At 38.6% G+C, this 21889-nt stretch overlaps 2 protein-coding genes across 6 annotated transcripts; both read left to right on the top strand.

The window, feature by feature from the left end:
* The first annotated feature begins 2186 nt into the window (after positions 1-2186).
* Positions 2187-14408, top strand: LOC116300864 (uncharacterized). Of its 4 annotated transcripts, XM_089024061.1 has the most exons (10): positions 2187-2625; positions 5796-6051; positions 6574-7117; positions 9233-9382; positions 10055-10120; positions 10371-10593; positions 10840-11046; positions 11261-11394; positions 11600-12017; positions 12532-14408. In XM_089024061.1, exons 4-10 carry the CDS (start codon positions 9239-9241, stop codon positions 13608-13610), a joined length of 2271 nt encoding a protein of 756 aa, XP_088880187.1. In that variant the 5' UTR covers positions 2187-2625; positions 5796-6051; positions 6574-7117; positions 9233-9238; the 3' UTR covers positions 13611-14408. The 4 variants fall into 4 exon arrangements, with proteins under 4 accessions (XP_088880187.1, XP_031565687.1, XP_031565686.1 ...); XM_031709827.2 differs by lacking the exon at positions 6574-7117 and having other exon boundaries at positions 2188-2625; XM_031709826.2 differs by lacking the exons at positions 5796-6051; positions 6574-7117 and having other exon boundaries at positions 2188-2625.
* Positions 14409-15447: 1039 nt separating this feature from the next.
* LOC116300868 (WD repeat-containing protein 20) lies at positions 15448-21785 on the top strand. 2 transcript variants are annotated; one of them, XM_031709830.2, is made up of 4 exons: positions 15448-15753; positions 18197-18379; positions 18750-19806; positions 20748-21785. In XM_031709830.2, the coding sequence occupies exons 1-4, from the start codon at positions 15511-15513 to the stop codon at positions 20840-20842; spliced, it is 1578 nt and encodes a 525-aa protein (XP_031565690.2). In that variant the 5' UTR covers positions 15448-15510; the 3' UTR covers positions 20843-21785. The 2 variants fall into 2 exon arrangements, with proteins under 2 accessions (XP_031565690.2, XP_031565691.2); XM_031709831.2 differs by having other exon boundaries at positions 18750-19814.
* Positions 21786-21889: the final 104 nt, after the last annotated feature.

Below are 21889 nucleotides of genomic sequence, written 5' to 3'. Positions count from 1 at the left end.
TGTTATTGGACTGTACCCCAAAAGCAATTGAAAAGATATTTAAAATGGCTGGAAAACTGGTAAAAACAATAAAAGGACGGAAAAAATGATGGAAAACCAGGCGGTTTTCTTCCCACAGGTGAACAAACTCATTACTCGGATCTCTTTTCAATGTCCACAGCGAATCTTCTTGATGACTTTAATCCTTTCACTTACACATTTTCGTCTTTTTGACTTCGTGTACCACAGTTTTGACACATATTTTACTATCAAATTGCTCGTATAAAACACTAAATAACACTAAAAGTAATCTCAGTACTCTGCACAAGACAATAAGTCTCTTGCTAAATCCGTTGCTAAGGAAGCCAAAAATGGCGCGAAAAAAAGAAAAGAGACAGTCGTGTTTATCATTTACATGGATAAAGTCACAGTATTTCAATACAAGCTCTGTAATAATAAGGAAAATTCAACTTTATTCCCAGGCCTGCATGGAGTAGAGCCACTACTGGCGCCGAAAATGTTTAAGGAAAAGAGGATGTTATTTGGCTTGAGCAAACAAAGTCCAGAAATTTTCCAAGGGAAACAGCTGTCGATATAATCCTGATAAAAAAATAGCTCAACAGTATATTGATCAGTGGTCGTTCTAGCCATATGCCTGTTATTGTTTATGTCGTCTGCAGTTTGGTATTATAATCATCATTTTGCTGAAATATCCAACTTTGGATATTGTGGTTGAGTGACCAAGCGCAAAACAATATCCAAGTCGAGGGATGACGAAAAACAGGAAAACGAAAGAATATATTTTACGGTTACGTCATTTTGCCCCGACTCGTCTCGACTCGAAATGCTTTGGGCTTTCAGACCTCTTAACCAGAATATCGAAAATTAGCTGGCTATTTGTGTCACTGAAGAAAACCAGTCATATTACTGAATCAATATACAGGACCTTGATTTTAAGTTGTGATGGGTTTTCCGGGTTTCATTTGCTCAAGAGTATCAAAATGAGACCAAGATGAAGTTGTAAACTTTATCCCCTGTCTTCAACAGCTATAATGTCGAGCAACGAATATTTTTGCGAACAAAAAAGGCAAAACTAGAGAACTGGGTTTTCATTTTGGACAAAGCCGAACGAATTTTCATGTTTCACACACAAATGCCGCCACACTTGCCAATGAGTCGGTTCTAGGCCTATCCTGTCTGTGAAAATAGCCTATTAGTGCTATTGCAGTCTATAACCTTATTGGCTTTTCTGATCTTTCAGATATTGACGAATGTTCCACAGATCAACACAACTGTTCAATCCAAGCAACGTGCACTAACTTCCCAGGTGGATTCAGGTGTAGTTGTAATCTGGGTTACCTTGGTAACGGTCACTTCTGCTTGGAGACAACAGAGGTTTCCATGGTGAAACGTTTGATGCGAAAGAATCGTGCGTTCAGCTTCCTCGTGGAGCGCAAACTCGTTCCGCATGCTTTGATAGCTGTAGCGAGTCTATTCGTGTTGATTCCTGTTATGGTGTGTCTTTGCGTGTGTTGTTGTCAACGAAGGAGACTACGAAGGAAGTACAAGGGTTACGAGAGAGTTTCACCAAACGGTACCGAGGAACCGAGAAAACCCAAGCAAAGAACCCGGTTTTTCAGACGAAGGAAAGAGTGTCCCACGGGTTTACGGAAGACGTCTGAGAGGCGAGTCACAGTGGATAAAGTGGAAGGAGTTCCTCGCTATACAAGCGCTACTGCTCCTACTGCTCCTACTCCTCCTCCGCGTCCTCCAAGTACCTCTGCAACACCTCCACCACCTGCTCCAGCTCCTCCTCCACCTCCTCCTCCACCTCCTCCCAGTACCTCTGCACCACCCCCGCCACCACCCCCTCCTCCGGTTAAACGGCCGCCTAACGTTTGAGCAAATTTATGCTGTAACATGGATACCTTTTAACTTTGTCTCTATATTTCTCTTCCCCTTGTTTCTATTGGTTTATTTTTATGTACCTGACTGATGTAGGCTATCTCTTCCTCTTTCCTTCCTTTCTTTCGTTTTTCTCTCTTCCCCTCTTTCTTTCTGTTCATTTGTATTCCTGTTTAAGTGTTGTCAAACGTAATGTCACAATAAACCTGCTTCCGTAAATTGTTCATATCCGGTTGTCCGTCTGACCTGTCAACTTAGTTCATTATATCCATTTTATTTGTTAGTACTTGTAAAATCTGGTATCCCCTCCACGTATCGCTTTCGAGTTCCTCAACCGAAATAAATCCTATTCCCAGAGCATGAAAACACTTTTTTCCCGTCGCAAAGCGTAAACAAATGTTCGGTGTTGTTTTGTAAGATCGGTCTACCTGTGGCTTGCGTGAAGAAACTCGATACTCGCGTTGGTTCAATATTGACTCTAATCAAGACGTATTATCGCAGGACATTTTTGTCGCCGGGGTTTTGTCGGTCATTACCGTGTGTGTTCATCAAATACGCTGGTTTTGTAGCCGACTAAACTCAGTACTTTACCTGTATGTATTTACAGTAGACTTACTAACAGTTACGATTATCTGAACACAAGAAATTTCATGATACGAGTTTCCATGCTGGTCATCTTCGATGGTTTCTTCTGCGAACGTCGAATCGTTTTCTTGAGCGAGGAAGTTCAGCAGCAATAAGGTACATCATTCTATAGAATTCTCTCATAATCTGAGTCTTACGCTTTAATCATTTATAATCTGAGGTAAAATGGTTTCATGTTGATGATAGTCAATTACGATTATGAATACCATTGTCTCATAAACCTTTTGAGCCCGCGCAAAAATACCTGGATTATATCAGACCATGATTAACTATGATCAGACATTCCACTTTTGCCAACCCCTAACACCCATTTTTCATATATTATATTGATCTCAAACATGAATCTCAATCAGACTGTGATTATAAACTTTCTAATGCTCTTTTTGATCTGTCAGATGATTTACTTGTTCGTTATCCCACCCCTTATAAATATCACGCTGAATGCTCTCGGTATCGAACGATCAACACAACAGTGATATTATACCGTGAGCGTTAGTGCGTAAAAATTCTAGGCACCCGAGGTTAATTTTTTCAACAGGTCCATAAATACCTGTACAATACTAGATATTCATACGTGTAATGACAAGAAACGCTTGGCGTAATGTTTTAGTAGGTGAATGAATAATGAATGATACGATTTTAATGTAAACTTTGAACGGCATTTTCGATACGATTTTACCTTGTTCTTTGTGTTGCCCGAAGTGATTATTATCATTTTGGTAAGAGGTCTAATAGTTTGAATGCTTTTACTAGTATATTACTGCATGTCGTTGTTGTGTGTGACAGATAAGCTAATGAAGTGCGAGCGGTTTATAGCGACAGCCACAAGGACACGTTGCACAAAGTAAAACAAATTCAATACAGTATTAGCACCTCGATTCTCGATTTAATGAGAGACAAGTTCACAATCGTTTTATAAGGTCTGGCTTTAATACCAGAGGTTCTGTTCTCTCTCTAACTTCCACATCAAACTAAAACATAGGAGTTATTAGTTTTGATTTGATTTTAAGGGGGACTAGCATGAAAATCGTCCGAATTGTAATTCAGCTGGAACTTTACTGGAATAACCCTTAAAGGTCTAATAATCACTGGTTAAAGTTTTTTCCTGATATTTGGATGGCAAGTATTATATTTTTGCGAATTTTTATAGGAGTCTGTGACGTCATACACTCAGTATTAGTTTTTTCCTGATATTTGGATGGCAAGTATTATATTTTTGCGAATTTTTATAGGAGTCTGTGACGTCATACACTCAACGTTAAAAATTGCTCCATACATTTCTTTAGTATTTTGTAATCAAAATATCTTCTAGTTTTATACTCAGTATTGAAGAAAAGATACCACAAAATGATTCTAACTCCTATTTTTCGGCCACCAATTAGAACATCATTTTTGTTTCATTATGTGTCCACGCTTAGCTGCAAACGACTATATCTAGCTAACAGTGAGTCGCAGCCAGAGCAAGGAATCTCTGGTTCCCAGATTGGCATGAATGATGACATCAATTGTGGATGTAGCAGACAACCAACCAGAGCACTCCAGGTGTAATGACCATGAGATAATTGAGGGGGAAGAGGGCTGCGCACAAATCCCCCGCAAAAATATCGAGCAAGTACTTCACCTACGAAACAATTATCCCGTAACCTCTCCTTTTAGTATACCCTGGTTCCAGAGGGATTCCCTCTGCGGATTTACTGCTGAGAGCGGTGGTGGAAAAGATCCCTCTTGAACCCAAGGTACTATTAGTAAAGGAAATATCATACATACACAATCCATTGTGTCCAGGGGTTGTTAAAAAATATATATATATTATTACAATCTTGCAACATAAATTCCTGCCACCCAACCTCCTCCCCCCTTAATTATCTAATGTTCCATCCCTAATAAGACAAATAATCCCATCGAGGGCGGGGTAGTGGTAGTGCAATCACCTCCCGCGTTTCATCACATGTGAGTAGAGTTTGATAGTTCTGCTCCCTCGATTGCAAGGTTTTTTTTCTCTTGGGTCTTTTTCCTCGCGCTCCGTCCGCAAAACCTAACGACTTAAACCAATTCAACCTTGGCTTTGGTCATCACAGGTTGTTTCAGGGTTCGAATTATAAACTTGTGGGTATTTTTCAGAAGGAGTTCCTACTTTGTCGTTTGTAAGACTCATGATTGACAGATGAATAATTAACTTTGGAAAATTCGATAAACAAATCATTGCACCAATAAGAATATTAGCTCTATTTCCGATTTCCTGCCGGAATAAACTGAACAGAAACTAATATTTGCATTTGTAATTGGTTCGAACTCACGCATGGTGAGTTACTGTCTCACTGACTCTAATATAAACGCAAGAAAGTTACCCGAAATTTCTCTTCATGGTGTTTTCCATCATAGTTAATAAAGGGGACTCTATTAACATTAGATACCTTTAGCATCGTATTTAAAGCTAACCTGTAACCGCTAGAAATCATGCCTCCGAAAAACGCCGGACAAATTCGTTATGCCGCCTTGATAAATGTCGATAGTTTGAACGAAAAAGGCCTGAAGTCGAACTGCAGTTTGAGGTTTGCGGGGCTAGCAAGAACGCCTTACTACAGGTCTCTAATATTTTTTCCATTAACAAACTTGTACAGTAGACGAGTACAAGCATCTCAACGGGTTCAAACGGAAAGCAATGCCAAAGTCTATGTAGGATCACGGAGCATGCTACCCTGATTGTATTCAGGGTTTGATTCAACCAAATTCCGTGAGCAGAGAGCGCTGCTGGCGGTCCATTTTTCAAAGGCTTAGACTGTTTGCAGAGGAGTGTTTGTATTGTTGTTTGTTTTACTTTCGAAAAAGCGGTAGGAAAATTAGTGGATTTGGAATCTTATTAGACGAAAAAGACGACTCCGATCGATCCAAGACCGGCACTGATTACACTGATGATGTTGTACGAGAGGGGGATGATGGTAATACCTGATCATAGTGAATGATGACGATAGTAATCATGACAACGATTATTATTATTGAAAACGTCAAAATTCCCCTCCCCTACCCCTATAAGTTGGCTGTGTCACAGTATCAAATATATATTTGAGCCAGGGAAAAGACATGGTACTGAATATTTCAGCACTGCCAGAGCTAGATTCCACCAATCGTAATATCTGCGGTGATCCACAAAGGCATCACTAAATGATTTTGTAAAATTGCAATATATTGTAAAACTCAGCTGCTCGGGGCGAAGAGAAATCTCTTTCAAAGTGCGCCTTCCCTCATTTGCGGTTTTATATTCAAAGGAGATTCCTGAAGCGGCTGGGCCAGGTCAAACATATCCGTGATATATTCAAGCTGTGAACGCAACGATTTCTCGGCCTTAAATTCTGGTTTTACTAAGTATGAAGTCTGCTAGATAACCGAGATGTTGGTTCAAAAACCAAGTTTTATGTGAGGAAATCGCAAATGGTATTGAAGAAAGCAGCTTTCTTGGAAAGCTGATGCGAAGCTGAGTGATACATCACATCACACAACACACATCGCCAAAACAAGAAACGCGTGAGTATCATTAACCTTTTTTAATATCTTAAACATGAGGTATTTTCATTACATTTGCCTTTCGAAGTAAAAGACAAAGAAATCAGTGTTTCCAATCGTCACATGAAGAGATATAAGACCGAGAAGAAAAGGTTTTCAGTTCTACTTCTCTTCCTCATTTTCACTCATTTTCTTATTTCAAAATTAATCCTCTGCTATTTCTAGATGGTTTGAATCCAGTGAAAGAAATAATAGGCCGTTTAGCTATTTTAATTTTTGCCGGTTATTTGCCGACTTCATTTTGCGGATGGGCTTCCGCGAGTTCAGAATCATTTGATTCGGGGTTTTTTTAAATGTAAATGATGACAGCGCTCAGTGAAAGTCGCTCAACATCGAGCATTGGTAAAAGATATCAGGATATTCGCAAACCTTTTTGCACTTTTCTTAAATAAAAGAACGCTATAAAGCTGTCTTTCTTATCTTGGTGGAATATGTGATATTTGTCGTCCGCCATATTGAGACTGAAATGGCTTTCCCTTTCAGCCAATCGAAACAGAGAAAACCCGTACCGTAAAAGGCATTCAAGAGCCACGATTGTGCGAAATCACGACCACTATACATCCTGAGTAATTTACTAGCAACGGCGTATCAGTGTTTTTGCAACAAAAGACTGAAAAATAGAGATTTACCGCAGAAAACAAAAACCACTAGTCGTCTACCTTGTTCGCTTAAACGAGGAGTCGTCTTCGATGGACTTTATCCGGATGTTACCTAGAAACTGGAGCGTCAAGCCGCTGCAAACGTGTGAAGTCGATGGACAGCAAATTCGCGTTTAGTTCGGCATTACGTTTCTCCTCGTTCTATGTGTTTCGTTGCGAGAAAGCTTGTTTCACTATTTCTTAGTAGTTCTCTTTGTGTTAATTTGGAAATCCTGAGTAAATGACTTGAAAGTGCGGGGTTTACCGTTACCTACGACTCCAAGGTTGATGAGGACTGCTTTTATGCAGCGGCAGCGTATCAGTTGGGCTTAAATACCAAGAGGGTCAAAGAAGTTATATTCAGTAACTTAGAGAAGAACCGATTTGATGTAAGTATAATCAAAACGATGTTTTATTCTTGATTTTGCGGGTCCATACCTAAATTATAAGGAAAGTAGAAATTCGAATAGAGTCAGCTCTTTAAAAAATCATGTCCACCAACTACATGGAATGAATAATCGCCGGTTTAGGAGATTCCAACACGTGTCTCCATCTTCATCTTCATCACCAGTCTCAAACCATATATTCAGTTTTATTGGAACCAAATTTTAATTTTATGTCCTAATGTATACGAGAGATCTAGTATCTTTTCGTATTGGGTGCGACTGGAAAGAGCCTAGCTATGCCATAGATTGAAATATTTTACTCTGCATGGCTCACGGTGTGTGGACACTACAAAATTTTTTATGAATTTCGAATCATTCTCAACACACTTCTAATTCGATCGCTTTTCACATAGTCTATTTTTGCTTCTGATTGTTGGTGTAAAGTTTATGGAAATATCTGATAAGATGCTCCTCTCGTTTTCTATTATCACGCCAAAACTCAAAATATTTGCTTTTAACTACCAATGACAAACAGGGAATACTAATTCGTTTCTTTATGTTATATAGAGCTCTAAAGTTGGTCGAGTATGACTATATTCTAATAGACGATAGGCCATTCATAGACGGGTATACTTCTAAACAGATCTGTTTGGACGTCTTCGGTCGGCCTTTTGTTTTGGTTAAAGTGGCAAAAGCTCTTGACAAGCAGCAGTTCAAAACAGCGTCAAGTGTTTACTTGAACAAATTGAGAGTTGTCAACACCTTTTTGATTAAAGACCTTGTGTCCGAATTGCGTGACGTTGAACAACGTATTAGTGAACTAAATACTTGAAATATACGTTGATTTCAATCCTGCGCATTCTCTATTTAAAGTCAAATAGTCCTTTGTAATACCAAGGCATTGAAAAGCACCCTAAAAGTCGTGCTTTAGTTTCTGCCCATATTTAAAGGCCAAATAGACACAGACTACCTTGCACAACCCACAATTGCACCGAATTTATAGGAACAAATCCACACAACCTCGATTTGGAAGTATAGTGAAGAAATGATAAATTTGGGAAAAAAATTGGAACCCACGACTTCGTACCCACGACCCACGACTTCGTACCCACGACCCACGACTTCGTACCCACGACCCACGACTTCGTACCCACGACCCACGACCCACGACCATTAGGCAAACTCGATTGAGCTGCATTCCAAAGTGCTGCCTCAAGGGTCTATACAGTCAAATCGGACTATTTACCACTATTAACTATCGTTTTGCATCCATTAATTCCCAACTTTACGAACAGCTGTGGGATTGGCCAATTTTCTTCATCATAAAATATTTCCGGGTGTTTTTTATTGGTTGATTTTGATACATAAATGTCAAATGCGCAATTTCAAAGTAATGTGTCGTCACTCAATGTGTGGGGAGAGAGCGTTGAGTGAAGACACTAAAAACGGCTGCTTGGAAGACTTGAGTTAGCCGTGCCCAGACTTAGACCAGTACAGTTTCATGTTTAATGGTTCGATGAAACGGTTGCTTTCAATCAACTACTACAACGATACGGCGGCCATCTTGCCAGGTAGCAAAACAAAACAAAGATGACAGAAAATATGTAGAGTTTCGTGTGTTTGTCTTTCTTTTATGGGTAAAGGTGATCGATGTGCCGTCTTAATTCATCTTTTGTTGTATCCTCCTTTGTTGAATTCTCTTTGAAACGTTGCGTGACGACCCTAAGAACGGCTGCGAAGGAGGCTACAATAGACCAGTTTCGAATTCCAAATTACCGCTGTGTTCCTTGATTACAGACTCATTTGCACAGGGTTAGCCTCGTATCAGTGTATAAATATTCACAAATACCAACGGTAAAGTAAAGAATGCACAACTTCAACAATACAAACACTTTGAAACTCGACGGACCTTGACTGGAACACGTGAATATTCTGCACAAACTCGAGGCTAACCCTGTGTAAATGAGTCTGTAATCAAGAAACGCAGCGGTAAAAGCTTTGCTTGCCTCCTGGACGCCCCATAATGCCTTGTGATCCAACATGGCCGCCGTATCCTCGAAGTAGTCCATTAACGCCATCTATCCATCTTTATGTAGACACCATTTCTTGATTCAACAGATCAACATGTTCTTACTACGGAGGTTTTGTTCCCGCCATCCTCGTCGATATCTAATTCTCGTGTTGGTGCTTGGTTTGCTGCTGATCTGGCATTTGAACTATTTGAATATCAACTTTAGGGATTCGCATATTGAGCATGTTGTCCTAAAGGTACGTAAGACCTTTGGACTGCTGGCTCTTTTATTGATTCTTGTACGTAGAAGCTAGTTAGTATAGGAAATCGCACGATCTCGAGTGCAATTTGGAAATTAATAGACACGAGTAAAGGCTCGTGCAATTACATGAACTTTCAAAACATTACGAGTGTCTATTAATTCCAAATTGTACGAGAAGATCGAGCGATTTTTTGTTTATAGTTCACTCAACAAAATTTCAGTAAAAAATGCGAAGCGACGCCGTTCATCTTAGTCTATTTGGCGGCCGATTTTCAGTCCATCGCGCAACTGAAATGCATAAAAAAAGATTAGTTCTTACGGCTTTAAAATTTTATTTATATGTTTTTAAAGTACAAAATGATAGAAAATAATTGTTTTGACATTGTTTTGGCCGTATCGCCATAGCGACTTAATTTGGTACCTCTACGGAGTACAATTAACGCTATAATTGTACTCCTCTCGACCAATCAGAGTCGAGTAATTTTGTTGAGTGTACTATAAGTGCGTAAATAGTACCCTTCACGGTTCCCTGCACCATCTTGAAAGGTAGCCGTGCTTTTGAATCGAAGCGAGGCGAACGATGAGCGAATGATGTTTTCTCTAAAGAATCTGTACTTTCTTCAAGAGAAAAGAAAATACTGACCACTTTGGGTCTTCCTTTCTGCAGGGCCCTGGAGACCATGATCACATGCACAAGGAGAGAAAACCTGCCGGGTCACATGATTATATCAAGGTACTCCGAGCAAATATTTATTTACGTTTTAACTTTTATTTTATTTTATTTTATTTTATTTTATTTATTTTATTTTATTTTATTTTATTTTATTTTATTTTATTTTATTTTATTTTATTTTATTTTATTTTATTTTATTTTATTTTATTTTATTTTATTTTATTTTATTTTATTTTATTTTATTTTATTTTATTTTATTTTATTTTATTTTATTTTATAATTTTACTCTATTATAATGATGCTGTTTTAGATAACTGACGTACAAGTAGAGCTGGAACCAGACGACAATAACGGCATCAAGGATTATAACAATGCTTCCTCGCTATGTAACCACAAAGACAAGCAATGCGTTGGGTTCGTGTCTCGGAAGTCACGTGACTTGACTACGTACTATTTGGTTCTTATGTTACCAAGGAGACTGAGAAGAGGCGTCAGTACGTTATATTTGAAGAACAGGAATGTGCGAGATATATGTAAGAATAAAACTGAATTATGTCCATTCAAATATTTATTTTCAACTAATTGCCACGCCTGGTGTGCGACAATATGCTGCATTGGTGCATCTCAACTCGATTGTCCTGCCCTGCGCTGCCCTGCCCTGCCCTGCCCTGCCCTGCCCTGCCCTGCCCTGCCCTAGCCTATTCTATACCCACCCTACCCTACTCTACTCTACCTTACCCAATGTAAAGACATTTTGACTATATTTCCTTGCCTTCCAGCTTTTCTCGAGGGACATCTACAATGCGCTGTGCCAATAGAAGAAATGAAAGCAGCCAGTCCCTCGTCGCCCAGCTGCAAGCTTCCTGACCTCAACCCGTGGGACGAAAGCATCCGTGAATACATCGTGCCCAAAGATCCGATGAAATGTTACGGCAAATTATTCACGAGTTACCATGGCAACACGCTCAAGTTTGTTCGCCCTCAAGGTGTGGTAAATATTAGTACGGTCGGGGAGGGGCAGGGGGCAAGAAGTATTTATTTAATGGCGCAATCCACCCCTGATTCCCTCACAAGAGCAGATTCATATCAATATGAAAAGCGCACGGTACGAACGCGCCGTGCCGTGCCGTGATCGTGACTCTGATTGGATAGGCGGTGATTTCGCGCGATGCGATTAATTATGTGTTTTGTCCCCATCAGATAAGCACAGCATTAAGCGGATTACATACCAGACGATCAAGAGATCCGATGACGATGTTGGCTACGAAAATGGAGAACAAAAAAGTCTAAAGCTTCATGGTAAAGGGGTGAACTTGACGGAGGATTTCGTACAGGTAGTTGAAATATGTTTTTAGTTGTTATTTTGTGCTAAAAAAATCAATTTCTGTCTCCCCCTGCCTCCTCGGAATAGGACCCGAAACCCCAGAGATGAGAGGGAGTGCAGTACTACTAGGCCACCCTTGATTTCCTAAAAGTAATAGAATACACGCGTTTGGCATATTTTAACCTCATTATATATTTTTTCTATCCTATCTCCAGGTTACAACATATCTTAAAGACGGTGATTCCCAGACTGACTACCACGCCAGTGTGGTGGCAAAACCCGAGGTGTTGAGAAGACCAAGAAAAGACACAGGGTTACCACTAAACATCATCATGCTTGGTCTAGATGGCAACTCAGACGCGAACTTCCAGCGATTTCTACCCGATGCGTTTAAATTCCTTAAAGATGATTTAAAGGCGTTCATTTTCAAGGGGTTTTCTTTATTGGGCGAGGCCACTACTCCTCAACTTACTGGCCTGTTGACTGGCAAATCGGTCGAGGATAATTGCGCCGTGCATGAGGCAAGGAAGGGAAAGACTGATGATGGAACAGTGGATAAATGGCCGTTTATTTTCAAAACTTTGAAAGAACATGGGTATGCTACCATGTTTAGTGAAGATGCCCCGAATATTGGTCAGTAAAGAATCTTGTCCGTTATATAATGTAAAAACGCATACGCTTTGAATCATGTCGCTATTGGAGTGCCTGAAGGATCGGGATTAGGACCCCTAACTTAATCATTATTTCAAAATTTTATTCACCAGTAAAAAATTAAAGGATGATATTTTTAATGGATGGAAAATCACTCCTCACTGCTTCGAAATATGTCGCCCTTGGAGTGCCTCAAGGATCGGTGTTGGGACCCTTATCTTAATCATACTTAGAAATTAAAGTCAAAAGTAAAATATTAAAATTAAAATAATTCCTTCTCTCTGTCTTCGAACTTAGTCCCTTTTAATCCTGGATTATTGAGTGTCAGACATTAGTTTATCTAAACACGTATCATAGAGGAGCTGTCGCTCGTTAATACATGAACGTGTAAATGTTGATGTTGGTTAAATGTTGATGGGAACTTTGGCTGCTCCCAGCTTTAGAAATTATTGTGTTTTTCACCGACTAATTAACCGCGGAACTTGTCTCTCCCCAGGTGCGTTTCATCTGAGGCTAAACGGCTTCAAAACCCAGCCTTGTGACCACTACGGCCGTTATTTCTGGTGGGCAGTACCCTATGATGATGCGATGGGAGTCCACGAAGACTGCATCAACTCACAACCGCAACACGTCATGCAACTGCAATATCTTCGTAGCTTTATCAAAGCATACCCCAAAACACCGAAGTTTGGCTTTACCTTTCTGGGAAGCCTTTGTCATAAGAGTTTCAATATGGTCAGTAGTGGCGCTAAGGATGTCTATGAATTCTTGAAATCTTTAAAAAAAGACAAGCACCTTGATAATACAATGTTAATCGTTTTTGGCGACCACGGCGCCCGGTTTGATGAGATACGGTCAACTTTACAAGGAAAACTGGAGGAGAGGCTGCCATTCTTGTCTATCGCTCTTCCCCAGTGGTTTCGAGAAAAACATCCAAACTTCGTTAAACATCTTCAGCAGAACACTCGTCGAATTATCTCTCCGTTAGATCTGCATGCAACATTTATGCACGTCTTAAAATACCCGGAAAACCCTTCCAAGTCTTCTCTTACTAAAGGTTCCAGCCTGTTTGAGGCGCTGCCCGAAAACCGCGAGTGCAAAGATGCTGGCATACCATCTCATTTTTGCCCGTGTATTTTATGGAAACCGATTCCAACGACGCATAGTCATGTTGAAATTGGTGCGCATTTGACTGTTGCGCACATTAACGACTTGCTTACGAAGGATTCGTCTGTAAAACATATGTGCCATAAACTACGATTAGACAAAATTGTTAGTGCAGTTCAAGGAATGCCAAATAGGAATGTTCAGCTTTTCAAGGGGATCAAAGATGGAATCGGCCTCGGCGTCGGTGAACCGATTTACAATGATCAAAGTCAACCGTTACAATGTACCTATGATATACAGCTGAGAGTTCGACCTAGTATGGCGCTATTTGAAGCAACTGTTAAGATTATTGACGGGAAATTTGTTGTCAATGGAGACATTAGTCGTGTGAATCGCTACGGTACTCAGTCGGAATGCGTCGTAAAGTCGCATCCGTCATTGAGAAAATTTTGCCTTTGTAGACACTAATGCTTGCGAATGTTTCGTTATATTTCCTATATTTCACTTAAGCAAAGAGAAAAAATGCTGGCGGCCATATTGGTGGCAAACCAAATAAGGTCCGAATAAACTACCTCCAATATGGATTAGATCTAGATAACGCTACCTCCAACATAGCCTGCGTGCAGCCGGACTTTTCTCTCGGACTTAACAGTTAGTTAGTTCGGCTGCACGCAGGCTACCTCCAACATGGCTCACTCGCGTTAAAGAAAACAAATTCCATAACTTTCAGAAGAGGGTTCGGCATCAGCTATGTTATATTTTAGCAGAAGAACGGGCTTTTCTCTTCTCAGTGGTCGAAATAATCATTTCAATATTTTATCGTGCTGTCATCCAACATGGATGCTGTCACGTGATCGTTGAGCCAAGTAGTTTTACGCTCAAGAAGGTCAAGATCACGAGTCCTGGAGGGGGAGGTGTTAGAACAATCGTTTCAATTATAGGAATGTAGAATCATTTTAAAGATTTTATATTTTTACCAATTTTTACAATTACGAATTCTACGATCATACTGTGATCATTCGAAGAATATTTTTCAAATATACTTAAATTTTTAATTGCAATTTAGAATTTTCCAGGTCTGCATCCTAAATTAGGCAACTTTATTCAATTGTAAAATAAAATCAACCATACTCTCAAGGAAGGGCACTGGCGATATTCCGGCATAACTTTATCAAAATAATATATTCCTTTTAGAATCTATATTTATGGAAACATTGAAATCTTATCTTAAGAATTATATAAATAAACTCTGAATTACAATTCTAACTGTCTAGAATATTTTTTTACGCCTGTAGAAGTGGAAGGACGATGATGCCGTTAGTTTTTTGTATCAAGCTTTATTTGATTCTGGGTTACGGTCTTTGTTTAGGAGGATAGCTCCAAATTCGTTATCCTTGGCTATTGTTTTATTGTCTTCATGCCGCACCAAGAACAACAACAACGCCAAGAAAGAGCCAGCCAATAGTTTTATTGGACCCTGAATCAACCCATGGGCTTATCAAATTCAGGGTACGGCCAACTCGCTGATCAACTTGGGATATGGGTGGGCTACCTGTGCTCGATCCGGAATAGATAAAAAGAACTGGGATCCCTGTGGAAAGGAGATCATTGATGTCCTTACACGTAAGGTTGAAGTTTGGGTAATTGCCATGGCAATACGGTTGAATACTTGGAGTCTTATCGTTGTTAGACTAGACGCCCCCACAACCCGCCAACTGTAGCTGTAGGCTCGACGCGCACTGTGATTGTCGGGCAAAGTTCATAAAAATTTGGGAACCATAGAGTTATAAGCGATTTCTACAACCCCTGAAGAAAAGATTTTGAAAAAAACTTCAAAGTATTTCTTCATTAGCATGATTTCAAAGTTTCGTATGTGTTTTTCATAGTGCGCGCAAAATCTTGCCCGAAAATGTGTCGTGATACTTCAGTCGGATACTGAGTCGCATCTTGGTGAAGAATATTGTGCACCGCTGAGATTTTTGCCGCTCGCAGGCAGCGGAGAACTAGTAACTAATGACTTAGGGCGCATGTGCTGTTAGAGTTTAATGGTGCCTTATTACCTTCTACAACAAAATCTATTAGTAGCTAGATAATTTTAGTCCTGCTTTTCCAAAATACGAATATCCTTCAGAGATCTTGAGATGGTCTGAGTAGTTTTCAATTATTATCTATTTTTGCTATTTTTTCATAATTTCGTTGCATTATTGAGTAGCTATTATGGAGAAAGTCGAAAAAAAATCATCAGATTAAACAACCAATAGAGAGCCAGCTTCTTGGCAGGTTTCACTGCCTTGTTTTACTCAACGGGAGAGAGCAAAGCAAGAAGTGAGCTAGGATTCACCAATGTTTATACGAATTTTATGCCGCTATGGCTTCCCCTAAAGGCCCAGGTTCAGAACTGAAGCAGCATTTTGTCACCAAGGAAGGTGTCTATAAGCTCATGACGTTATCTGAGTATTCTAGGCCGAATAAAATGCCGTATTCAGCTCAACAATGTCACCCTGTGAAAGTATCCTTCGTCACAGTCAAAGAACCCGGAGGATGCAATGACCGTATTGCCTTCAACGTTGGTAGAGACTTGTATTTTTATATTTATAAAGGAGTAAGAAAGGTAAGTAACTAACGAACAACGGCCCAGTTTTCCTGGTGCTTGTAAATGGACTCGGAAATTTTGACCAACACTTCGGCACTTCCTGCAGATAGACGAAGCTTAGCTTGCAAATATTATTTATTAATTCAGTCGAGCATTCTTTCCCATTTTGTGTTTTTAGTCAGCTAGACATCTTTATCAATTAATAAATTTTTTAGTCCAATCATTCATTTACCTTAGTCACGATTTAGTTTTTCTAAGGCAAATATTTTGAAGTTATAAAACTTAGATCTCTGAGATCAGGTCGCGTATTTATTCCGCTTCGTTCAGATTTTTCACACCATCGTAAACTTATTATCATGATTCCCTATTTTAAGATCTTTTATTCAGATTCAGCTTGGATTGAAAAGAAATATCTCTTTGAGCAAAGATTTACCGGATAATTTTAGAGTGTGTTTGATATTCGATTATACAGCTACTAAACGAGAATCCTCTTCTTTCAAAGACCAAAAAAAAAAAAAAGCCTAAAACAAAAAGGAGTTAGTATATGAAGAATAAAATGCTGGATGTTTTTTCCTTCGTTCGTATTTTGAAACTACGATGAGAAAACCTTGCTGAAAATCAATGCAGTTTATATATCATTCCGCTTTCATTTTAAACCACTGTCACCTCTGAGAATAGCATTATTGAAATAGACGATCGAAGGGGTTGGTTTAAATATTAGCTCTCTTTACACCTGGCAACAAATGATGACCGCTCACTGTGAAAAAAAGCCCGATCTTCCAGTTTATTATTACTGTCATTGCTTACCAAAAAATACAACTACATTCCAAATACATTTTACTGATATTTAGTGCTCTAGTTTTTTAATTCATCAACCATGGTTGAAGTACGATATGTAATGTTTAATAAACACGTATCTTTATAATTTAGATGTTTGATTTCATATCATAATTATGAACTTAGAACTAGATCTCTGTACAGATATGTAGTTGCCCAAGGCTAGAAAAGAAAGTTGACCAGCTTGCTGTGGTCCACTCGAGTTATTAGCATACATAAACACAGAAATGCTTGAATCACTTAACTTAATTAGTTTCATTATATAAACAGCTTTAATGCCGAATTATCTGTTATCCAGATTGCATATAAAGACAAAAGCATCCCCAAAAATATATTCTTATGAAGATCTCTGTTGGAGTGGAATAAGAATTATTTGAAGTAGCCATTGAAAAAATTAAAAATCCATGGCCTTAAGGAGAAATGCTTTTAGGCTCCTGCACTTGTTTAATAGTTTTCCATCCTGTTTTATTCTTTACTTTATTTTTTTTAGGGAATAACTTTTGTTTTCATTTCTGTAATGCACTCAATTTACTAGTCCTAAGCTGTTGATATATTTAACAAATTTTAGACTTGAAGCCCAAATGGTCTACTAGTCAATAGTCCATGAGGCTGCATGTAGATTCTGATTGCCAGAGGTCTTATTTTTTTAGTCTAAACCTTAAATCTGGTCTAAAAATGCTAAAGTGAATCTTTGGAATGAGGTTAAAAACAAGATAGGCACTATTTTTTTGGTTATCAAATCCAGCACTTTTTGCTACTCGTGGTCCTATCACTATAAGACCACTAGTAGCTTAGCCAATCAGAGAACATGGTTTGTGATAGACCATAAGTAGATTTCCATGCACACTAAATGGACTTTTTATGAGTAATACTATTATGTTGGTTATGTTTTCACATCACACTGGAATTGATAACTATGTTAGTATTTTATATATTTGTGGCATACCACATAAATATACCTATTATCGTAGAATGATAAGTTATACACCGACGAAGGACTAACGTCCGAAACGTCAGTTACTATTTTCACTACGGTGTATAACTTATCATTCTACGATAACTGTTTCATTAGAAACACCGATGCAGTCCACGCTAGTGTTTACTAGCCATCATCTAAATATACCTATGCTGAGGGACAATCATCTCAAACAAAAATACTTTATAGATTTAGTTTACTGATACTTCAATAATTTTGTCAACACTGAATTGCATAGAAAGAAATTGCCAGACCTGCTAAGTATTGTGCTTCTCCCAATAGACCCTTTTCAAGTTCCAAAATACTGCTGTACGTTTCTTGATTACAGACTCATTTACTCAGGCTTAGCCTAGATTTTGTGTAGAATATTCACATGTCTCAGTCAAGGTCCATCAAGTTTCAAAGTGTTCGTATTGTTGAAGTTGTGCATTCTTTACTTTACCGTTGGTATTTGTGATTATATTTAGACACTGATTCGAGGCTAAGCCTGAGTAAATGAGTCTGCTATCAAGAAACACAGCGGTAATTTGAACCTCGAAAATGGTCTATTACACTTCTCTCATGTTCTACCACCTTCTTTATATCTGCACACAGCACATGCATGCATTTCCTATTTCTTCATTATATTGGACTTCTTATATTTTTTAGGCTGCAGACCTAACCAAGCCACTTGATAAAAGAGTTTACAAAGGCACAATCCCCACCTGCCATGACTTTAATCTACTGACGAGAAGTTCTGAGAGCTTAGAATTGTTAATAGGTTTTTCTGCTGGTCAGGTTCAATTGTTAGATCCCATTAGACATGAAGTTAATAAACTTTTCAATGAAGAGGTAAGTGGTTTGTCTAATGGTGCCTCTATTAAGTGACCATCTATTGCCTCTATTTAGCAACCAGTTGTCAATCAAGAAGCAAGGGCAACATAGGCAGCATAGTGGTGATAGTGCTCACCTGTTACCATTGTGACCCGATTTTGATTCTAGGACTTAGTGTCATACCTGAAGAGAGTTTCTAACTGGTTTGCTCCTGTGCTTCGAGGATTTTTTCCAGGTTATACAATTTTCCTCCCTCTGCAAAAGTCATTTTCTAAATTCCAAGGCCACAGGTTTTTTTATACCTTTTTTAAGCTGCCAGCTTCTATTTACCAGCAAGTTATTAAAGAACTTCATATCCTAATAATGCAAATTTTCATTACTTTCACAGCGTACCGTAGACAAGACAAAAGTCACTTGCATAAAATGGATTCCTGGTTCAGAAAACTTGTTTTTAGTGTCGCACGAGAGCAGTAATATGTACGTTTACAATAAAGAAAATCCCGCAGGAACTGGACCGCCGCAATATGCTTTAATGAAACAAGGACCTGGTTACACAGTTCACAGTGGAAAATCAAAAACTACAAGAAATCCTGTTTGTAAATGGACAGTAGGTGAATTTGGAATCAATGAATTCTCTTTTTCTCCGGACTGTAAGCATTTAGCTATAGCAACTCAAGATGGTTGTCTTAGAGTCTTTGATTTTGATTCACAAACTTTATATGGGGTAATGAAGAGTTACTTTGGTGGTTTAACTTGTGTATGTTGGAGTCCCGATGGCAAGTATATTGTTACAGGAGGCGAAGATGACTTAGTAACAGTATGGTCATTTTTTGAACGGCGGGTGATTGCCCGAGGGCAAGGACACCAATCTTGGATAAGCGTAGTCGCATTTGACCCATACACTACTAGTTTCAGTGGTGATGGGAGAGTGGACGAGAGTGACGAGGAAGACATTGAAGAAAATGGACCTAGAGACTCTCCTTGTCATTCCTCGGCAGACAAAGGTGTAACTTCGTATCGTTTTGGTTCTGTTGGCCATGACACCATGTTACTATTATGGGACTTAGGCGAAGATATTCTGAGGCCTCAACGGCCCAGATGCCGCAGTCTCAGAACTCACACAATGTCAAATTCTCATCTAGTTAACTCTAATTCTATTTCTAATGGACCTGTTTGCTGGGAACCCAACAACGGAGCCACTTCTAATGACACTTCCAGAAGCTTAACAAAAGTTCACAGCTTAAGCAAATCTGTCGAACAACTCGTTACCATCAGGGACTACTCCCCTGGCACTTCAATATGTCCAAGGATAGTAGAGGCTCCATTGCTTGAACCTCTAGTTGCTAAAAAGATTGCATACGAGAGGTTAACAGACATTGTATTTCGGGAAGACTGTATTGTGACAGCATGCCAGGAAGGATTCATTCGAACTTGGGCACGACCAGGTAAAGTGGTAAGTGTTTGCCAGGCAACTGCAAACATGCTCTCTTCTCACAAGCTTTGATTTGTCCATTATTTATTTATTTAGATTACAATGTTCTTTGTTATGGACAGACCCCATGTATGAGTATGCCCTTTTCATGTTGAGAGCAGGTCAAGACCACTCATATACACATACTTGAGAAGTTGAACAAGCTATTTTTTATTGTTGGTGTGTCTAAGTGGCTGTTATATCAACATGAGAAGACCCAGTTATGGGTGATAACAACTGTAAACCAGAATATTAGAATATTAAGAGGGGCAAACAGACATACTCATTTGCTCAAGGTTAGTCTCATTGCAAGGCCAACGAATGCTCAACTTCAAAAATACAGATCTTTACTGGAACTGAATAATCTATACAAAATAGAGACAACCCCTGAATAACAAATTCAAAACTTGGGTATTACCATTCTAATTTATTACCTTCTTGTGAGAAAGAAGCCTGATTTTGAATTCTTTTTGTAATTGCCTGGTTTGAATAACTATGTGTACCCAGTTTGAATACCTCTGCTCACAGCTTTTCTATTCAATGTCCAATAGACTTTTTTACTGATTTGGCAGGCATCTCAAATTATGGGATGCCGAGGGGGAAAAGACGTTGGAAATATATAAAGCATTAAGTGGTGGGGTTATGTTTTCAAAAAATTTGAAGTCTTCATGTTTTGCATATTGTTCCAACTACCAGCAAATTCAATTTCTTTTTAGATGTGCTTCTTGTTAAAAAGCGTAAAGTTATGTAAAAAGATATTCAGACAGCTGTGCGGTCTATAAATTTTCCAATAGTTGCCCCCTTGGCATCCAATTATGTCTTATTAAACAATAGAATTGAAGATGGCTGTCATATTGGTTATAAGGTCTATTCATAAGCTAAAACTAATTACCTTTTCTTTATTTTTTGTTGCAGGGCGTAGCGACAATGGGAACAGTAGTCTAATGGAGGATGATGAAGCAGAAGTATTATGCAATGGAGATCATGAGCATCTATCACAATATAGATAGTCTTTTCAATTCATTGCTAATCCTAACGTACTTTATTAATAGACATTCCATTGTTAACACTGTTTTTCCCATAGCATTTCAAGTCAGACATGCATGCCATGATTTATAATAACACATTTTTGATCATTCAGTGCACTTACAATCATCAGAAATAAAAAACACATTTTCGATTAAAGGGAAATGTACTGTATAGTACCATGACACTTAAATGGCTTCCACTCTAAGCCAATAAAAAAGCTGAAAATGAACACCATCCAATCACAATGTTTGAGTTTGAAACCATTTGAGTGTACCATAAAACAGGAATGGCTTCTACTCAAAGCCGATCAAAAGGCTAAAAAAAAAAAATCTAATCACAGTGTTTGAGTTCAGAAGCTATTTTTGCATACCATTTTAACACTTGAATTGCTTTTACTCTAAGCCAATCAAAAAGCTGAAAAATAAACACCATCCAATCACAGTGTATAAGTTGAGAAGCCATTTGAGTGTGGTCACACTGGTATTGTGCATCCAACCCCACCCAGCCCCCACATACACAATTTGTTATAAGCTCAAATCCACTTGGTAGCCATTTTAACAGCCATGCAGGCATGTCGTAGCCATGGCTAATATTAACTAGCATGCAACAAGCTATTCTACTGTGACCAAGCATATTTGTAATCATAATTTACGTATACATTGTTTGATCTGCATTTATGATAACATTTAATATTTTATATTTTGTCACCTACACAAATAACAAAATAACCTAAAATAACATTGAAGGTACCAGTATTCAAAATTTTAATTGTAAATACACAATTGGTACTTGATGATGGTTAGCTCAGATGCACAGTGGATGGGAGTGTACAGGGTATTTGAACAAATTCAATTCACAGGATGTTAGGAAAATAATGAAAGCACTTGCTCAGAAAAAAACATTAAAGTGTACATATGCTGAAAATGGTTGTTCATATTGATGATGCTTAATATACATGGATATCTCTTAATTTTATTGTACAAATTCTAATGGTTTCACAAGGCTGGTAATCAAAAATAGTTAGTGGC

This window comes from Actinia tenebrosa, unplaced genomic scaffold (assembly GCF_029948245.1).
Source record: "Actinia tenebrosa isolate PJP-AT-01 unplaced genomic scaffold, QUT_ActTen_1.0 PGA_scaffold8__29_contigs__length_14323225, whole genome shotgun sequence".
Lineage (NCBI taxonomy): Eukaryota > Metazoa > Cnidaria > Anthozoa > Actiniaria > Actiniidae > Actinia > Actinia tenebrosa.
The sequence above is the reverse complement of the archived record's forward strand: the minus strand, read 5'-3'. Positions and strand labels throughout refer to the sequence as shown.